Here is a 22,121-nt window from a genome sequence, read left to right on the forward strand (position 1 = left end):
CGTGGGAAAGATTTGAGACCAGTGATCACGTGTCTAAATACAATGCTCTCCTAAATGTAAGTCGAATATCACAGTAAACAGTCCATTTAATGAGTTTTTGGGGACGTCGGTTTTACCGGAAAACCCGTTATCCGGACTGGCCTCGGTCCCGAGGAGTCCGGATAAGAGGAAGTCTACTGTATTTAAATAATCACACATGCTCTTGTCGAATAAATTAACGTATTATAGCATTACACATAGTATGAATACGTCAACCCTACGTATTTAATTTAGTTTTTATCCAAATGCTGAATTTGTGACACAAACTCTGAATGTTTACAGCTGTTACGTTAAGCAAATGGTATTATACCAAAAGCTTGTCTAGAATGTTAGCGTCGGCTGCTAGACTTTTTGAAAATTAAAACTTAATTTCTAAAAAACTGAAACCCTAAACTAAAATTATGGCTTCGACATTCCCTAGTTCTCAAAATTATCTTTCTTTCAACCATACATACGACTACATAGGTAGCATAATTACGACTATAAACATAATTCAAATCATATTATTTAGAACTAATTAGAATACATCAAAAAAGGAGCAAGTATATAATAACTTCACAACTAATTACGATTATATACTATCAATTATTGTTAAACTGGCACTGCAGAACAGATCCAATTCCATCGTTTCATTTGTCCAGTCAATGCTACATAACACCGCCGACCCCATGGGCTCACAAATTTAGGATTTTGAAATACAATCTGTAACATTGTAAGCACCATTTCATACTAAAAATTAATCTATTGAACTGGTTCCATTTTCATAGTGAATAAGCACAGTTTTGGCAAAATTTTGCACGTTTGCGGCAATACCCGGAGTTGGACCAGGGTGGGGATGAGTCGCGGCGTTGCCACATCGAAGGCCGCGGCCTTATACTACAGACGGTTACGGTTAAGCCCTTATTGAGTAAATTGTTAGTCAAACACACGGATCTTCGCTAGTCTTCTCAAAAATGCTGCTATAAGCAAAAAACACAGTAATAGTATAATGGGATAGCAAAAACCAATACATCAATACAAAGTTACGTTGGTTGGACTGACATCTTGCTCTAGAACACTGTGTTGTACATACCTCTCCATCGTTCTGGGTCTGGAGTATATTCAAACTCCTTTGGCTCACTTCTACCATGATTTGATGGCCTCTCCAGTTGAAAGTACACTTGCACATTATCTTTTATGTCCGTATTTCTGTATCTGGGGGTTCTAAAAAATAGATAAACCAAGTTAATCTACAGTTTCAAAATTTTAGATGTATAACCTACTTTTTCTCCTACAGAATCAATGGTCATTAGAACATGAATATTACAAGATTAAGAAAAGAAACTTGTACTTGACTTGGTCCATTAATTTAATTTCCTTAGTATGGTTTATTGCTTAGTTTATAAATTAACTGTAATTAATTATGAATTTAAAAAGGACTACACTAACCTAAATGCAATTGCATATTGAAAATGAACATCATCTTCATTCAATTCTGCATCTGCATGCCATATTTCTTCTTTATTGTCATCAAGTTCAAAAAATCGAACTTTAATGTCTTCTGAAAATCAGTTGAGTTAGTTTCAGCACAACAAACAAGCTGAAGAACAAAAATTATTTACTTCAAATTAATAGCTAAACCAACATTAAATCATTAGTTATCGGTATGATGGATAAAGGAACTTTGGATATGGACAAAAATTACTACCACGGGGATGAGAAAAAATTAATCTTAACGAGAACCTACAGTGAGACTTACCGATAAGAGTTGCCAAATTAAACAATACTGTTAGTCTGTTATTTATCGATATAATATTTACATTAATTTGTGTTTTTTCAAATGGGTAGCTTCCGAATTATAAAGATACAATTAAAGTGGTTTAAATTCCTGTAATGTTGAGACCACTTGGATTGTCAACATTATAGGCATTTAAACCACTTTAATTCATTTGTGTAGTAATTAACGATAACACTGGTTTACACACTGGACAGTATTTTCCACGGCAGTAATATCCAGGACCAACTAGAAAGGGCCGCGCAATTTCACCTGCATGCAACTTCCGCTGGCGCACCTTTGTTAGTTTATATTTCATTGTTATTTCGTCACCAGCATGGGTTGCCCATGCAAATTTTTTTTTTAATTTTACATTCATTTTTCGTGCTTATTTTTGAATCTATTTGAATTTATAAAGGAATTCTGCACACCTACAGAAAAATATCTTTCTTACAGTATGTGCAGATGTTCACGAGCTGAGAAAAAAGGTTTTAAAGAAACATGCTTGCCTATTAATATATAGATTTGTTTTCATCTGTATTTTCCATATCTGTATGCGTATTGTTTTAAAGTTTCTGCCTGAAAACACAATACAAAATTATATAGCTACAATTTTGAAGAAAACACAGCAAACCTTCATACTCAGTGAATTTCAAATGGATATTAATATGTACCTCAGTACGGCACAAAGCCACCTACCATTTTTCATTAAAATATATTCATCTCACTTCCTGACCAAGGTAGAGTAATAATATTATAAATATTGGATTCCATGCGCCCAGATTGATCTGGCCACAGCTGTGTCAGGCCAGCGACGTCACAGAGCTATACCCCACCCCCACCACAGTGAAGCAGCACCATGCCAAGATCAAAGAAGAGGCGTAGTTCTTTTCTAGTTGGCCCTGGGTAATATCACTGTTGCAAGTTCATGTTGAGAAAATCGATGTCCTTACACATGTATCGGTTAAAATACCGCCACTCATATATATCTAGAAAAATACCACCAACTTCAGCAGCTACACACATTTTTGTGTGTGTTTGTTATTTATCGAGTCCTTTTATAAATAGCTTTGTGTAGTCCGGCTTCCCTGTTTTATGATAAATGTTAAGTTATTTTAATGTGCATTTTAAATGAATAAGGCAACCACTTTTAGCACTTTTTTTACACCGTCAAAGGAAAAGAAGACAACAGGATGATTGCCTTTTTTCGGCTCATCCCACAAACGTAAGTAGAAAAAAAGTTAGCACATTTTTAGTAAATCCTTTGTCTATTGCTAACTCACACATTTTCTATAAAACATTAACAAAACGCCCCTACACAATTTAATATTCAAATTGAAGATGTCTATGACGCTGTTGACAACTTCTGGTCGACTGAGGAAATGATAGAAAACCCACCAAATGTGTAAACGACCATTTGATCACGTACGGCAATGTGTGGACAAGAGCGGCAGAAAAACCGCCTACTGCATTGGCAGTGGACAGCTGCACATAAGCCGCGAACGGCAATATCGCTCTTGCCCCTCATGTAAAGGTGTGTTTGTAATCTTCCATTTAAATCTATACAAACTAACTGCTAAAACGACAGCAATTGCAATTGAAAATAACAAGACATCCACGTCTCCAGCAAAAGTGTCAAATATCCTCAATATTAAAATTCCAAATTCAGTAGAGTAAGGCCGGGGCCACACTTGTAATTTTTAACCACCGAGACTGTTTTTCCCGTTTTCACGTGCGACGCACGTGAAACAGTTTGCCCGTGGCCACACTCGTCTTACGAGATAGGTTTTTCGGGCAAACCAGCGAGACTGATAGAGCATGCCACACTGGCAATAAAAATCGTCCGTGTCCGTGATACGCACTCCCCCCCCTTCCACGCTTTCTGTACAGGTTAAAACTAGAAACGTCCGTGGAAAAAGTTCAGCGAGATAAGATGAGTGTGTTCACTCCCATAAGCCGCAATGCCCCGCGACTAGTTTTACGTGCAACGCCCGTGGGATGTTAGTAGAGAATACACGTGCAATTCCGTTTGTCAGTCTCGCTGGTAAAACCAGTGAGACTGACAAACGCGTTCACGGACGTTTTTACTCTAGTGTGGCCTGCCCCATATACCGTAATGTATCTCTCAAACCCACGGGTAACGCCCGTGGAAAAAATTCAGCGAGATAAGATGAGTGTGGCCCCGGCCTAAGTGAGAAAGTTTCTAGGACTTGTAACTTATTATTCAAAATTGATTCAAGCTGCTTCTACGATAATTTACCTGCTTTTACTCATAAAGAATAAACCATTTAACTGTACAAAAAATTGTGAGAAAGCTTTCATCAATATCTAGAAGGAAATATGAAATATAGCCTCAGATGAAGTGATAGTTCCTTTTGACCCAAACCTTCTCGTATCCGTAGCCTGTGATGACAGCTCACATGGGATCTCAGAAGTGTTACATTATAACGGAGAAGAAAGGCTCATTGCATTCGTCTCCAGCTCACTTCCAAAATTGGAGTCCCAATAAAGTCAACTTGATCGTGAACTTGGAGTCGCTATTGTGTATTCTATTGGAAATTTGTTTTACTAAGTCTATGAAAGAAAATTTTATTTGAGAACAGATAACAAACCACTCACATGAATATTTCACCCAAAGAATGTTTCTCCATTGACAGCTGGTCGACTTTTAAATAAATAATAAATAAAAATGTATTTATTTGCTAGCGTTTCTCTGATACATATTAGTTTTCCAGAACAACTATTGTCATTAAACGACAGTTTATGCTATTCAGTTTTCCTCACAGGATTTGAACATCAAATATCGGAAATCAGACTAACACCTAAACGTAGACTTTCTATCCAGAACTTTTCAAACAACAGAGTATATTGGTATCAACAGAGCGTTGAGTAAAGAAGAAGATGAAATAGAACAGAATTCAATCCTTCGCTTCAAGTTTCACCTTTTTTTCTCTCATGTTTTAGATGAGCTTCTTGCAACACACGTATAGGAGTTGTGAGAAAGAAACTACTCGCAAGACTTCACTGTTGCCAATGCCCGGAATCGACAAAGACATTGAGCATAAGGCTCGATCATGCACAACTTGCGCTTTACAATCAAAGAAAACAGCCAGCAAAAGTATTTCAACCTTGGGAAATCCCTAAGGAAAATGCTAAAAGAGTATGGACTATGCAGGACAATTTAATAGAAATCCCTTCCTAGTTGTGATTGATGCTAAATCTAAATGGCCTGAGGTGTGAATAACCAAAAACACACCATCCACAGCTATGACAATAGAATTTCTAAATGACATCTTCTCTACACGTGGGTATCCTGCTGTACTAGTTTCTGAAAATGCCAACATTTTTATCAGCCAAGATTTTACAGAATTTTGCCAACAAAGAGGCATACTTCAAAAACTTATCGCCCCAGGACATCCACCAACTAATGGGTTAGCGGAACAATGTGTGCAAATGTTGAAGTCATCTTTGAAAAAATGTGCTGAAGATTCCAGAAAGAATATTAAATCAAAATCACGAATTCAAGACATAATGTTTTACTACCGAGCTGTACCTCTTCAATGCTGAGAACCACTGGCAAAACTGTATCTGAAACAATCCGAACAAAACTAGATGCTCTTATACCACCTAAGAAAAACGCATCAACACATCCACACTTTTAACTAGTACGCTGCTCATTTAAAGTGGGGTAGAGAATATTGGTGCATTCCATAGACAGTTGGAAGTTCGGAAAAGTTATCTTTTAACTTGGAGCTCTGCAATAAGTCAAACTTGACAACATCAATTGTTACATTAGCAAGCGACACAACAATCAATTGAAGAGAACAACAGTGCCCGAAAACACCAGACAGCACACACTCCAGCTCATCTCCTATAAAATAAAATCCCAGTTCTCAACAACAGAACGAGACATTCAAGGACAATGATCTGGAAAATGCAGAGAACAGGCTTTAACCCCGTGAAGATAATAATGCTAAAACAGATGACAATGTCCCAACAGATGTACTGCATAAATCATCCAGAACTAGAAAGCAACCATAAAGAATGGACTTGTGAATCAATTTTAGTGGGTAAGAAACTGTTGTATCTCTGTGTTCCCTGCAATCTGTACCAACTGCTATGCTTTTTATTAGTTATTTTTAATCATCTATCATTGTTCTAATGTGTTTAAATTAATGTTAATAAAATATCAAAAAAATATCACCAGTGTTAAAATTAGGCTTATTCAACTTGTACTTATTCACACTATTTTTAATATTCAAAACTTCTAATACATAACATGAACCATGCCATAAAGCAGATTAAATACTTACTTTTGTTCACCTTATCCACAAATATGAACACTTCTTCTTTGCCCAGACACGTCCCTGCTATCTTGTCAATTCTACAGATTTTCAAATCATTGAACTGCGCATTTTCTGGAGAGTGGATATAATATATTATGCATGGATTGTTAAAAGTAAAACAATAACGTATGTGTTAAGGATGCAGCTAACACACAAAACTTATACCAGTGTCAAAAAATGCCCAAAATGAGTTTTAGATGGGTTCCATAATGTTCAGTGTTCAATATGTTGAATTGTAAAATATTTACAAAGGCAAATAATATTTATACAAGATATAAATACATCTTTCATTTGTATAGTATTTTAAATAGGGGTGTGCGAATAGTGATTTTTGGGTTCGAATCAAATTGAATTGAATACTCCATAATATTTTCGAATATCGATTATTACCGAGCAAATATTTATGTTATTATTATAGACTCCAAAGAGTTTTCCAATCACAGTTTTGGAACTCTACTAAGGTTAATAATTCTGATTTTAACCAATGTAACATTTTAAAATAATAAATTTTTGCCCTTACATAATATGTTATTTGTTCTTGGTACAAAATGGTACAGGTGTTCTTGGTACAGGGCTTCCAGTATTTTTCTCATTTTATTTAATTGATATTACTATAAAAATGAATAATTTCCTACATTTATGGTTTTCTAACAACAATTATGGTATCACACATTATCAACACCTTTGACTCCTAACATGATTATGTCGAGGAAAAAAACAGATAAGATAAAGGCTTAACCTATTTTACTACTCAGATAGGTCATAGCCATAATAAATTAGTTAAAAATTAGGTAAAGAATTTTTAGGAATAAACATGATTGCAGCAACATTTTGACAAGATAATGTAACACGACTGGTTACTTTTTCCCAACCAACAACAATAACAGGTTGTTTAATTTAAACTTTTAAAAACATAAATGCATTTAGTTAAGGGTCTGCGGTGCACCGAGTACTATCCTAAAAGGCAAAACAATAGAAGGGTGGGATGCGGGGTAGTTGTAACAGCTTTGATTTATGCTGTTACAAATAATTTATTAAAACTATCCTTCCAAAACTCGTGACCTAGAAAATGACTATTAAGAAATTATTGGTTGGTGATTAAACTACATAAATCAGAAATAGCTAAGAATTTACTGAGAAGAACTATGGAATCCTTCTGGGGAAAACAAGTTGCCCTATTCATGTTAAAAATGGCCTTCAGTCTCGAACCGTAATTAGTTCCTACATAATATCCAATGTATAGATATATTTATGTGTGTGTGTGTCCGTTAGCGCGATAAATCAAGCAAAAATGATTTGATTTTGATTAAATTTGGTACAAACGTGTAAACCTACGTTTATTCGAACGAGTCCGCGAACCAGCATAATCGGACCATGGGAACCCAGGGGTTTATGGGGTTTTCCCATTTTGACCCGAAAAACCAAAAAATAGAGCTTAAAAAAATAAATACAGTAATTTAGAATATTGAAGCGCTGTTGTATGCCTAACGGTAACGGAGAAAATTAAAAAATAGTGTAATATAAAATTCCCATGTTATTCTTATGGGGAAAACTAAAACTGTTGTAGTTTACTTGTTATAGATATACATTGATAAAATTTAGCAAATTTATTTATTTCATCCTATAATATTGACGTGTTTTTAACTAAAACTGTTGTAGTTTACTTGTTTATGGATAGGCCTATATATTGATAAAATTTAGCAAATTTATTTATTTCATCCTATAGTATTGACGTGTGGTCAAAAAACACTCTTTACCTTCCCTGTAGCAGCAAACCTAAGCACTCTTTAAATCTAATGTTATTTAAATTGGGAATAAATTTTATATCTTATTTATGGAAATATTTTAGTAAAAATGTAATCATATAAGTTGAAATTTGCTTAATCTGCGGGTTTGCTGCGGCGGGTGTATTATAAAATATAGTAATACCTAACAAAAAATGTCTAACATAGAGCTTGTTCGACACTAAATGAGCGGCAATACCACCGCTCACACAGGCAAAGATATACGGTGCCGGGAGCCATTTAGGTTAGGTATCGCTGTGACGTCACAGCGGCGGAGTGGAGGGGAGCCAGCTGGCATCACTTTCTAAGCTCGCGTGGCCTAGCCCTTACTGTAGGTCTCCCCCTTTACCTTGCTAACTAGCCTGACATTATTACTTAATTTCAACCATATAGTTATTCTAGGACTTGGCCATTTGGTGAAGGTTTCTTGGTGAAGGTTTCTGGAGGGGCAGATGTTGAGAGCGGTTTTCTTGAAGTTAGATGACAAAGTGGGAAGAGAATTGGAAAGCAGGTGGGGGAAGGCGTTCGCTTGCTCGCGGTCATGCAGCCCTGCCACGCGAAGCGCTGACACTATAAGAAATACCTATAGCGTGCTGCTATGCATCACAAACTTCATGGTAATTTATTGAAATTTGTTTACCCATGTATTGTGGTGATAACTTAAATATTTGTAAATTGTAATCTACAGGTTTGATAATATTTTTATAGGCTGGTATTGCAATTATGTTTAGTTTGGGTCTCCCTAAAAGTGGTCAGGGTAACATGCTATTTTTAAAATATGGTGATCGTAAAAAGATATACCGGTAACCTAAAATTTTATTAGTAGTTAGTAGTTTTTTTTTATTTTCATAAAAAATACTTACTCATATTTTTGATGGGTTTTGAATATATTGGTTGGCAGATACTAGTGTAATGCGGTTGGCCAATCCTGGCTCCTAAAGCTTCAAATTTTAAACAGGCAGTGTTTAGTCTGTTTACAGTCATACTTTCAACATCTTTTTGGGCTTTTTCCAATAACTGAAATCATTTAAAACAAAATATAAACCGAAGAAAGTTGAGAAAATGGCTATCCTTTTGAAAGCCATTAATGTTAATACATTGTTTGAAAAAAAATTTTGGAATTTAAATTCTAGATTCATGTGTGTTTTGTGTGAGTAAGTGTACTGATCTGAATGTAACAGAAGTTTACATCTTGAGCACCAAACACTGCCATACAATTGGTAGGTACTCCAGCAGCTACCAAGTTACCAACAAATCAAATCAAATCATATCAGCTAAAATTCAGCTGATCATACAAAATCAGTTTACTGTTCAAGTGGGCGGAAAATGAAATACCCTTGTCGCAGCAAACCTGCATAGTAAGTGAAATTCTAAAGGAAATGAAAGCTAAAAAGGTATGGCTACATTATTCCATAATCATTACGAGATGGGGATGCCACCTAGGTGCGTATTTTAACCCAAATATGAGTGAAGGACGAGTGTAGAATGTTGTGAGATGATCTGTGTAGCTTTTTTACTGACTAAGATCAGCTGTTTCTTCAGTCAGGATTATTTTTTTAATTGAAGCCCAATGATCAGAGTCAACTGGGTCCAGTTTCGAACTATCAAAATGCTAACATCTTTGTTTCTTAGGATAAAACCAGCGACTTTTTGATTGTTTGGCGAGCATTTTAACCCCTCAGCTACCCAGTACAGATAGTGATGAAAGGAGAACTCTCATCAGACAAACATACAGGTCACTCTGTGTATGCTCCCTGACATTTGGCACCAACGTAGGGATCAAAAATCATTCTTCAGAATCTAACTAGCGAAATTCATTGATTTATATTTTATTTTTAACTGTACACAATTAATTGTTCTTGAAGATTAAACTTACTTCTTTTTCATCATCTTCTGTGAAAATAATGATCTGCATTGGATTTGTTAACCATTTTTGTAGATGTCTCTTCTTTTTGTTTACCAATTCAGTTACCTGATCATCTTTTTTAATGAACAAGATCGTCATGTTACCAAACCTGAAAACGTCATACTTAGTCAGATACAACGTTATGTGCTTGTGTGTTCATCTATCTATATAATACGCTAAGCTGATTTTTGTGAACAGAACTCCTCCCTCATTTTTGGACCGATTTTCATGATTAAAGTGTCAAAAAAATTGCCCTAATCTTTAGTTTTGCAAAGTGTTTTTCGTTTTTTGATATCTTTGGGCAGGATCTTCCATCAAAGTTGGGTTTTCTCCCATAAGATTAACATGGGGGAATCTAAATATTTAATTGGAAATTTTGTCTCCACTAATTGAGAGAACAGCTTGGCATAGAAACTTGGTAGAGGTGTCCAAAGAAAGGTCTTGGTCTGTAGATGAGATATCAAAAGAAAAACTACTAAGTAAATTCGTTTAGGGCTCTGTCCCAGAAGCCTTTAAAGATCCCTCCACAGATTTTTTTACATTTTGGTCATGTGTGGATAACACTTTTTAATAAAACAGCTGTTAATTTTAAAATTGTATTTCAAACTACACACATTTATTGGGAGTTACTTAATTGTCCAAAAGAAGTATTTGTAAAGTTATTTTCTGATTCTAAAATTGATTTTCTTCTGTGTCAAGTCATGTGTTGTAATATACAGTTCCATTATGAAATCAGTGGAAAATCCTTTTATCACAATAACTCTTACAAATATTTCTTATTGAACTATCTTGTATCTATTTTACAGGTTGGTGTCTGCCTTTTTCACACCTTTTCCCTATTAGGCCAGTAAAAATAGGTTTTTGCTTGGAAATAATTCCCGGAAAGCTGGAAATCGTTTTAATCCTTTTGTTTTATAGAGAAGTAAAATAATTTGAAGTTTGTCCCATTTTCCCAGGTGAGCTTCTGACCTGGGACCACAAAAACCTTGAAATTTAGGGCTACTATTTAGTTTTTGCTAAAACGTCAAAAAACCGTCTAGCCGACAGAAAAACACATCATAATGGAATTGTAGAGCATAAAATTCTGCATCCATTGAGTATCTGTTGATGAAAATCGAATCAACAATAAGAGATTTATAGCAAGTCGAATAAAGTTATTATTTTAATAAATAACAGAACATTGCATTTATTTATTCTATTTTATTTTATTTTGCTTATTGATGTTGGTAATACTGTTCTCAATAGTATAATTAAACATTGTAATTCTCCCGAATCATCAACTATACACCTCTTGAAACCATAGGTAAAGGGCAGTCCAGTAATACTTTTTATTCCCCAATGACCTTCAAATACTCTTCGACCGTTAAGAGCAAAAACCTTTTTTTTACACGTATTTAGTGGCTGAGATACAACATCAGCCTTCTTCGGGCAGGGCAAAATGAAATTTGTTAAGCTTGTGGAAAAGGACAACCAACCACATTATGTGTATACTGTGTTTAACAATCCGCTTTCGACACCACTCGAAGTAAGTGCTGCAGGGCAAACATTTATTGTGACCCTGTACAGTACCAAGTATAAAAAAGGCACACCGCTACATCAAATACAATATGAAATGTTTGCGAAGAGATTACTGAAGTCTCAATTCAACCTCGCTTCTCTTCCGCCCACCGCAGATGCAGCCAGTCAACATTCATATCGAGCTTTCCTTCAAATTAACATTTGGAATGGGCGGCAGGCAAATCCTACCGATTGGGGATGGAAGTCGTCTAAACATGGGATACTTCCAGTTCCAACAAATGTTGATGCTGCACCACCAGAGCTTCTCAACACAATCTCGTGCAAGTGTGCAAAAGGGTGTAAAGGTGGTTGGTTGCACTTGTAGAAAGAGTGGAGTTAAATACATGACAATTTGTTACAACTGTAAAGGTGTTTCTTGCACCAATACACTAGAGGAAGACGATCTACAAATCTATGACGTGCAATGTGACGTGGATGAGATGGACAGTGTAGAGGAGGAAGAAGTAAGACCTGAAATTCAAGATTCACGACAAAAGAGGCGCAAAATCTAATGATTTTTTTGTAATTTATATTAAATACTTTGTAAATAATAGTGTACTTTGAATCGATTTTATAGATGTAATATAAATGTTTGAATATGCCATTTTCAGTAATTTCTTAATAAAAGTACTTTATTTAAATTACTGTAAATCACTTATTTTTGGTTCAATTTTCATCACCAGGCACTCAATGGATGCGGAATTTTGTGCTTTACAATTCTTGTACGATGTGTTTTTCTGTAGGATTCATAGTTTTTTTTTTACATTTCAGCAAAAAACTAAAAAATAAACCTAAAATTCAAGGTTTTTGTGGTCCCAGGACTGAAGCTCACCTGGAAAAATGGGACAAACTTTAAATAACTTTACTTTTATATAAAACAAACACATTAAAACAATTTCCAGCTTTCCGAGAATTATTTCCAGGCATGGCCAATTGTTTAACTAATTTTACTGGCCTATATATTTTATCACATTGTTCTAGACAGATCATCATAGGTTCATGAGATTATTGTCATACATGCTTTCAATCATTGAAAAAATCTTCGATTGTGTAATACAATACAAAATAATACAAGTGCAGAAGAGCACGGTGCCCATTTGAGCCGTGTCCATATTTTGTTAAATGAATAGTGGTTTACAGCAACTGGATAAAACATTTTACAATATTTATGTAGAAATATGTGCATGATTAAGAAAGTCATTAGCTGGAAAACTGCAATATACTGCAGAATTTTCAGTGAGGTTACTTTGATGTATTCATTCAGCTTAGTGAAAACATAATATAGATATGTATACTAATAAGAACTCTTAGAGAGCTTTTGAATGTTATTAGACTAACGAAAAGGGTTGTGCATGTTTACTAGCGCTACTCAGCAAAAAAAAAAAAAAAAACCATTTAATTTATCTCTAAAAAATATATTCTTAAAGTGCACTGAACAGCAGCCTAAAAAAAAATCTACGTAAGTTACAAAATGCTCAAACTCGCATTGTGACATTTATAATTCGGCTTATATATATTTCTCCAACAGATAATTCATCTGCAGAAGAATTTGATTGTGCTCTTACCGTGTCTAATAACATCCAAACACAGAAACCTTGCCTAAAATGGTACCTATCTTGACAAACTAGGCAGTGGCCTACATATGTAACGAGTCAAATGGGTAGGGGGGTAAAAAATATAACGATCTAGACCACGAACATTAAACAGCTAAACATAAGCTGTTGAGTAAGCCTAGTCGCGACGCTAAACTGACGTCGTACCTAACCTCCAATTCCAAGACCGCAGACGACGTTGGTGTCAGTTTGGTTGTTTGGCTGTTCGACTGCATCTGAGGCCGGGCTACGGGAGAGAAGATGAGCAGCGAGGTCACCTTTGAGCGGTACGCGGCTGTAAGCCTGTTAAAGCTGCCATGCGCCTGCCTTCGCTGCCAGTTTTTTTTTTGTTTCGGTAACTCGTTGACCAATCAGGAATCGTTTTAACTTTCGTCTCGATTCTGAGACGAAGGTGAAGTAAGAAGAAGTTTTGTGAAGTTTTCGTCATTCGTATTCCCGGCTTTTGAAGGATTCGCTAATACGTCTTTTCGTCTTCGATTTGAAGAGTTTTGTTCTTTTTCGTTCGTCGCTTAAAAGTTCGCCTACATTAAGTTCGTGGTGCATCGAGTGTGCTAAAAGTGTTTTACTGTAGTATTGCTTCGTTTGGTAAGTTGTGTAAAACTAAGACAACTTAGGTTTTTCTTTTGTCACTTGTGTTTCGGCAGAACTTTGTCGAAGTTCCTAGGCTAGGCCTGATTCGCAGACCTCGTCCTACGCTTTAACCAACTCATTTAATTAAAGTATCGGAGTTGGTGACAGATCATTTCGATTAACGTTTCGTAATCCATATCTGGGACTTTCTTTTTAAATTCTTAAACCCCTTTATAAAGTTCCCGAACGCCCCGAAGTTGGCCCCAGCAGACAGGTTTCTGCTTGATAATTATTGCAGAAGTTTGCTTAAGTTGAACACGTGGGGAAGTTGAAGTTTTAGTTTTTCTTTTTTCGTATCAGCTCTTGAAGCAGTTTTATTTTTAGTTTCAGTTTTTCTCCCGTTTCGTGTCTCACTTGGACAACTTAAGCCAACTCGTTTTCTTGTCTAGTAAATTCAGACTCTGTGGGAGTTAGGCTAGGTTAGGCCTATCTTGTACTAACCTTGTTTGTTTCAGGGTGACGACGTAACTCCGTAGGTAAGCGGAGTGCCTACTTAGCTTATTTGTTGATTTGTTAAGTTAGCTAGTAGTGTGTCATTTAGATATTTGCCCACAGAGTCAAGTCAAAATTATTTATTTCCCCACAAGCCCTAGGCTAGAGTGGTGATTTCGAGTAGGGTGTTTAGTAACCCGCAACGTTCGTCTCGAGCTCTGACAACCAGGGCTATCAAAGTTAGGCTATCCGAATCACTATCGGCTCCTGGGAAACTCCCCGCGACCAGACTAGGGCGAATCCTGGGATCTCGTTTTCTTACCGGTGGCGTAATTTACCTCTTGTCGTCCGCCAGGAAAATTACGTCACATAAATGGCGCCCGAAGCAGTTGGACCAGTGATTGGATAGTCTGATAGTACTTGGTGAGCTCAAGCTAAGATCGCTGTAGCAGCTGACGTCGAGTTGTAAGATTTTAGCCTACGTTAACCGCTCTAGCCTTTCAAGTATTCGCCTAGGCCTACTGTTATTTTTTATTCTACGTTAACGTTCTAGCCTAGCATTTCTAGTTTATTAGGTAGCTTAGGCCTACATATTTTCTGGTTTCGTCATTGTAGCCTATTGCTAGCCTAGGCCTATTGGTGTTTAGCGTTAAATATTTTAGCCTATTTGTGTGATAGCCTATTTATTTTAGGTAAAACGTTTACTTTATAGTAGCCTATTGCATTTTAGCCTTTTATTATTGGATTTTGGAGCAGTTTGGACTTGGTCCTATTTTAACAAATTTTCTGGGTTTTGAGTACCTAGTTGGGACTTAGGTTGGTAAAAAAAAAAAAAAAAAATTTTTTTTTTTTTAAAGTGGTCTTGTTTGGACTTATTTAGTGCTGTTTAACGTTAGGCCTGAATTTAAATAGGCCTATTGTGGATTTTCATAATTGTTAATCAATTTCAGCCTTTTAAACTATTTTTGCAATTTGTTTGTCTTGTTGTGCACTAATACTTTGCAGCTATGCCTAACTCACTCCCTGAAATTTTGACAACGACGCCAGGAGTTCTAACCATGGCTGGGGCCGTGGTGACTACGTCATCGGTTATCCCTACCTGCTCGTGTGCATCAACAGTTACTACTACGTCAACGGTGTACACACGACCGGTGACCTCGACCGGCTATACTGCTCCGCTCTACCCAACGGATGATCCACGTGTCGGCTGGATACATGAGCTGTCAAAGCAACAGTTGATGGTGGAGATGGCGCGACACCAATTGCCATCACATGGTACACTGGCAGAAATGCGCAAACGTCTCTGCACGTACTGGCGAAGCAACGCTGGTGCACCGTCTTCTCCAACCTCCCAGGAGGAGGTGTTTACGACTGGCCAGGTGTTAGATAACCAGGCCCGGAGTTCGATGCAGGAGCCTACTCCACGCCCATCGCCTTTCGACTACCGAACGGGGTCAATGCCTCAGCCTACTGCGTGGAGACCACCCGGTACCTATGGACTCGTAGGCCTACCCCCTGCTACGTTCCAGCGTCAGAGCCCACCTGCTGCGGTCACCTCGGCATCACATGAACCCTCACTCGCAGGACTGGAGAACTTGACTGACGCTCGACATGCCTTCGACTTCGCTCCGAGGTCTTCGCTCCCGGAAAATTCTGATGCCGATCCGGTACGTCACACTTTGGACCGCATGCGGCAGATGCTCGGCCTATCGCCCAATGCTGACATGCGCAGCCTAGAGCACACGTTAGCCGAGGTGTTGAACCTCGAACAGCGGGGCTCACGACGTGAGGAGGACTACGCCGAGCTTCCAGTCCACGGGATCGACCCGCTAACCTCCCGATACACAGTCCCGTCTCGGCCAAGGGATGGATGTGGAGGTGTCCGGTCTTCGTATGTCCTACGGAGTGATGACCGACCTGATGACGTTGCTAAAACGTCGTCCGCCCTCTGTGACAAGGTCCGGAAGTGGAACTTGCGCTTCGACGGCAGACGAGATGCGGTTTCGTTTCTGGAGCGTCTAGAGGAGCTGCGCGAGGCCTACTCTCTGTCGCCAGAGGACGTTTTGAAGGCTTTGCCTTCGCTTCTACATGGCCAAGCTCTCCTCTGGTACAGGAACAACAAAATGATGTGGCGTTCCTTCCTCGACTTTAGGCGGGCATTCGAGGTCCAGTTCTTCCCTGCTGGCTATCATCGCCACTTGGATGACGAGATACGGAAGCGCACTCAGGGTGAAACAGAGGCATTTAAAGATTTTGTGATTGCCCTGACAACCCTGATCCGACGGAGCGGCACTTTCTCTAACCAGGAAACTATCGACCTGGTGTACTTGAACATGAGGCCGGAATACAAGTTCATGATACGACGTCATGACTTTGTCACGCTACCCGACCTCATCGAGCGAGCCGACGAATACGAGGAGCTGCTACGGGAGCGTAAGCTGTTCCGCCCTCCCCCTCCAGTCGCTCAAGCATTGGTGCCTGAGACTGCCTACACGCCCAGGCGTCGAACAGACCGTTTCGTCGATGTTGCGGTGATGGAATATCCGTTGCCTGACCGTAAACCGCAACCTACCTCGCCAAAGACCGGCCGCATTGGTGATTACCCTGCAAGGAGTGGGGGTAACCAGCCAAAGCATACGACAGCCACCGTTCCTAACAATAGAAACCGGGGCCTACCGTCTACGAGCCCCTCCCGATCATCGAGTAACCGCAACCCTCCAGTCTGCTGGAATTGTGATGTACGCGGTCATGTCTTCCGAGATTGCGATCAGCCGAAGGTGTTGCGGTGTTACTACTGCAAACAAGTCGGAGTGGCCACTACGAGCTGCGGTTGTCGCGCGGGAAACGCCAGACGGACTCAGGCCGCAGGAGGTCGCCTGAGCCCACGTCCCGTGGCCGCACTACCTCCGACGAATGGAGCTCATGGCTCCAGTACATAAGGGCCTTTACCGAATCGGGCTCAGGAATCGTGAGGTCACTTGAGCCCGCAGCGCAGCCACCTACGACCTCTACCGAGCTCAATTACGTGAGCACCTCGTACGTGTCGGCTGGAAAATCGTCAGAGTCAACCGACATCCGACCTTTTGTCGACGTCACGCTCCTGGGGAAGAGATTCCAAGCTCTGTTGGACACCGGAGCAGTTGTAAACCTCGTCGGGGATGAGGTTGTTCGTCACTTCGACGAGTGTGGGGTAAAACCTGAGATATCTTCGGCGGACCTGAGGATGGCTGATGGTACACGTTGTCGGATTGAGACGAAGTACCACATCCCGGCCCAGATCTTAGGTGAAAACCTCATACTCGGAGCCTATTTTGTGCCTGGGCTCACCACGGACGTCGTATTGGGTATGAGGTGTATTCGAAACCTTAACCTCATACGAATAAACGTCAACCACGATGGCACTTTCGACACGACCACGACTCTTCCTTGTGCGACGGGCACACTGGAACCGCTGACGTCAACGGAAGAACGACATCTCCAGAATTTTCTCGAGAAAGAACTTCCTCTCTTCGATGTTGTTGTGGGACCCACGGCGTTGACTGAGCATGTCATCCGGCTCAAACCAAACGCTGTCCCGATCAAACAGCGCCACTACCCTCGTAACCCTGCAATGCAAGCGGTCATCAACGATGAAGTAGCTGCCATGCTGAAGGATGATGTAATCGAACCATCCGAGAGTCCATGGAGCTCTCCGATCGTGTTGATCCGGAAGTCGACTGGGAAATACCGCTTTTGCATCGACATGCGCAGGGTGAACGACTCCTCGATCAAGGACGCCTATCCTCTGCCTAGGATTAACGCCATCCTTGAGAAGCTCAGGCAGGCCAAGTTTATTAGTACCTTGGACCTGAAGCAAGGCTACTGGCAAGTGCCATTGGCCGTCGACAGTCGCCCCGTGACCGCCTTCACTGTGCCAGGCCTAGGCCTTTTTCAGTTCAAGGTCATGCCGTTTGGCCTACACTCTGCCGGTGCCACCTTCCAGCGCCTTCTGGATCGAGTCATCGGGCCTGAGCTGGAGCCGAAGGTCTTCGCGTACCTTGATGACCTTGTGGTAGTGTCAACATCTTTCGAGGAACATCTAGAACTTCTAGGGGTTGTTTTTCGCCGCCTACGCGAGGCGGGCCTTCGTTTAAACCCCGAGAAGTGTCACTTCGCCCGTAGGGAGCTGAAGTATTTGGGACACATCGTGAGCCAAGATGGAATTGCCACGGATCCTGAGAAGGTCCGCGCCATTCAGGATTTCCCCGCACCCACGAACGTCAAGGGACTTCGCAGTTTCCTAGGCCTTGCGTCGTGGTATCGGCGATTCGTCGAGAAGTTCGCTTCAGTAACCATTCCGCTTCGAGGTTTGCTGAAGAAGAACGCCAAGTGGCTCTGGGGACCCGAACAAACTAAGGCATTCGAAGCTCTGAAGCACGCCTTGGTGACGGCCCCGATTCTCGCCTGTCCCGACTTCAGCCAACCCTTCGTGCTCCAGGTCGACGCCTCGAATTATGGCCTGGGAGCAGCGTTAACTCAGAGTGTAAACGACCGAGAAGTGGTCGTTGCGTATGCCAGTAGGCTACTCTCTGAGGCCGAACAGAACTACACAACTACCGAGAAGGAGTGTCTCGCTCTCGTGTGGGCTGTTCGGAAATTCAAGGCTTATCTCGAAGGCTACCACTTCATTGCGATAACCGACCATGTCGCCCTAAAATGGCTGCTTAAGCTCAGTGAGCCTAGTGGGCGCCTGGCTCGGTGGGTTATGGAGTTGCAGCAATTCGACTTCGAGATAAGGTACCGCAAGGGGACAGCGAACAGAGTGGCCGACGCCCTGTCTCGTCAGCCGGTCCCTGAAGCGCCCAGCTCGTCTGGTGAACCCGGTCAACCTACGTTTGAGGTCGGAGTTTTAACCAGACGCGGTGATAGGAAACGGTTGCGGTTACGACGCCTAACCGATGCTGAAGGTGACGAACCTTCACTCGGCGATGATCCGGCGGGTGACGTTATCGATCACGAAGCTCCTGGTCCGACGCAGCAGGAGACTGACGACCCATCTTCCGACGTGGACAACGATGGTAACCCGCCGGGCAGCCACGGTGCTTGGTATGACCGCCTTCGCAATCTGGTCAGCAAACACCCTGGGCGATACTCGAGATACCAGCTTCGCGACGGTAAGCTGTATCGTGCTGTCTCGAGGAAGGATCGACCTACGACATGGAGGGTGTGTGTGCCAAGCGACCAAGTATCCGTGGTGCTGCACGAAAACCACGACACGGCTACGGCAGGACATCTTGGGGTGAAGAAAACGTTAGCCCGAGTTGGTGGGGAGTACTTTTGGCCTACCTGGCGTCGTGAGGTGAAGGCCTATGTACGGTCTTGCGCCCAATGCAGGCCTATAAAGTACCCCAAACGAAACCAGCTGGGAAAATGTACTTCCGACAACCCCAAGGACCGTGGTACGCAGTGTCTGCTGACCTGGTAGGCCCATTGCCTAGATCACAACGGGGTCAGCGATTTCTGCTCGTGGTGCAGGATACCTTCAGCAAATGGACGGAACTCGCCTCCATTGCGTCTGCAACCGCAAAGAATGTGGTGACCAAGCTGAAGGCTATCCTACTTCGACATGGAGCTCCGGATGTGTTGATTACGGACAACGGCACGCAGTTTGTCGGTAAACTGGTTCGAGAGTTGGCGGCGGAGTGGGGCATCACGCTGCAGACGACGGCCCCCTACAGCCCGCAGTCGAACCCAGTCGAGAGGCAAAACCGGGTGGTGAAGACCATGATTGCACAGTTCGTAAAAGGCAACCATAGGTCTTGGGACAACCACCTGGTGGAGTTTCAGTACGCCCTGAACACAGCTGTCCACGACTCTACTGGATTCACTCCTGCGATGCTGTGTTTTGGTCGCGAACTGAAACCTCCCTGTGCCGTCCGTGGCCCTTCGTTTGAGGTGTCCGAAACTCACCAAAGTCCCTCGTTAAGCGAGACCCATCGCAAACGACTGGATGAGTTTCAGCGTCTGATCGCGCAGACACGCAAGAACCTCAAGGCCGCCTACGAAAGGCAATCAACCTATTATAACCTCCGTCGTAGGGAGGTGACGCACGAAGTTGGCGCGCGAGTGATGCGACGACTTCACGTATTGTCTTCAGCTGCCGACGCGATTGTCGGGAAGTTAGCGCCGAAATATCGCGGCCCCTGCACAGTTGTTGGCTGTCGGGGAACTAACCTTTACGAGGTGCGTGATGAGGACTCCGCGGCGGTGCATGTGGTCCATGCCAAAGACCTAAAACCTTTCTGTGCGCGCGTTTAGTGGTAAGGTGGTGGAGCTTAGTTGTGGCTACTAACTAACTCTGTAGTGACGCTTTATTTTACTCTTATATACTAATATAGCCTACCTTATCCCTTAACTGATTTCCCTTCTAGCTTTGTAGTGCTTGTACCTAGCTTGTAGCGCCTGTACCTAGCTTGTAGCACCTGTACCTAGCTTGTAGTACCTAGCTTGCATGGTCCCGCTTAGTTCTGGTTTTGTTGGGTAGGTACGATGGCATCCGATCCCCGCCCGTCTACGCCGAGCCGAGACATCCTCGACCCCGAGGACATGGTGCTGGACCAGGAGATCGGGGACTTCCTGGCGGCCAACTGGTCCTGGCCTTTCCGGGTGGACCCCGGGGACGTCCTCGACCTGGAATGCTCAGACCTCGAGGAGGGGGAGGTCCCGGCCCGATCATCGCCACGGGCCACGGAGCCGTCTCCTCAGCCCGACCGACCGACCTCGCCGACGGTGGATCCCCAGCCGGCCGTCGTCTCTCCGCCGGCTGCGTCGCCTCCGCTCCGAGTCCGGTTCGCTTCGTCACCTCGGCGGCGGATTCAGATTTCTCCGCCCCGTTCTCATCATCGCCCCGCCTCTCCATCTCGTCCTCATCGTCGCCCCGCCTCTCCATCTCGTCCTCCTCGTCGCCCCGCCTCTCCATCTCGTCATCATCATCACCCTGCCTCTCCACCTCGTCCTCATCGTCGCCCCGCCTCTCCATCTCGTCCTCCTCGTCGCCCCGCCTCTCCATCTCGTCATCATCGCCGCCCCACCTCTCCGTCTCGTCGTCATCACCGCCCTGCCTCCCCGCCCCGTCATCCTCGCCGTCCTGCCTCTCCGCCCCATCGTCGCTGCCGTCCCGTCTCTTCATCCCGTCATAGCTGCCGTCCCGTCTCTTCATCCCGTCATAGCTGCCGTCCCGCCTCGCCACCCAGTCGCCATCCTGGCCCCGCCGCACTGCCTCGCCCACGTCTTGTCTTGCCGACTCGTCGCCTGCCCGAGCGTCGCCGTCGCGACTCCCCTCCTCGCCGCCCCCGTCTGGGAGAAGCACCAGCTGGAGCCGGAGCGGGCCCAGCGCGCCGCAGACCGCCCCCATCATCTGGGAACCAGCTCGACCGAGTGGCCTGGCCCGAGCCCCTGTTCGCCGGACAGAGCCCGAAGAGACGGTCACCGGGAACGCCCTTCCGCTGTCCCGGGCAGTCCTACTACGGCTGGTAGCCGCCTACAACCAGCTCACACCGGAGCAGCGGCGCAACAAACGCTGGAGAATTATGCTGGGAGGCGACCGATACGTGCGGCTGCGACCGAGCCAGGTGCTGCGAGTCGTCCGAGGCCGACTGCCGGAGCTGAGGCGGCGCTTCCAGCAGCAAGGAGGCAATCGACCCCGCTAAACCGCCCTGGGCAGTTGTAGGGGCCGTCGACTCCTAATAACCACCTGGGAGGTGGTGCTAATAGAACCCGCAGAATAACCCCTGCCAGGGGTGATAAATCCGTACTACCCTACCTTCGTCAACCCCACCATCTTCGGTTTTCTTCGCTCCGAGTCATTTCCGTCTAGACCTCTGAGGCGATTAGGCCTCAGACTGTCTACCTCATTTCTAGGTTCGTCCGCTTTTCGTCGTCAACATCCTTAACCACATTCCTACTGTGGTGCCATCTACCGGAAAATTGTATTTTGTCTTTCTGTGTAATGTCAACGTTTGTGTTTAGGTTCAATTAATTTTGATTATTGAAATTGTCGAAACGCTCAGCACGAGAAAACCA

At 42.7% G+C, this 22,121-nt stretch overlaps 1 protein-coding gene across 3 annotated transcripts in view; it reads right to left on the reverse strand.

Moving 5' to 3' along the window:
- The window catches only part of LOC128987148 (nuclear factor NF-kappa-B p110 subunit), a 109,484-nt gene that overhangs the window by 66,107 nt on the left and 21,256 nt on the right, over positions 1-22,121 (reverse strand). For all 3 annotated transcript variants that reach the window (XM_054407878.1, XM_054407877.1, XM_054407876.1), the window contains exons 5-9: positions 9,799-9,937; positions 8,786-8,939; positions 6,106-6,210; positions 1,468-1,579; positions 1,112-1,242 (exon numbers count right to left, since the gene is read on the reverse strand). In XM_054407878.1, coding sequence (XP_054263853.1) covers positions 1,112-1,242; positions 1,468-1,579; positions 6,106-6,210; positions 8,786-8,939; positions 9,799-9,937 — 641 coding nt within the window. The remainder of the gene's footprint in view (positions 1-1,111; positions 1,243-1,467; positions 1,580-6,105; positions 6,211-8,785; positions 8,940-9,798; positions 9,938-22,121) is intronic.

This window comes from Macrosteles quadrilineatus, unplaced genomic scaffold, assembly GCF_028750875.1.
Source record: "Macrosteles quadrilineatus isolate MER2022 unplaced genomic scaffold, UCM_ALF_1.0 Scaffold_2__2_contigs__length_208266976, whole genome shotgun sequence".
Taxonomy (NCBI): domain Eukaryota; kingdom Metazoa; phylum Arthropoda; class Insecta; order Hemiptera; family Cicadellidae; genus Macrosteles; species Macrosteles quadrilineatus.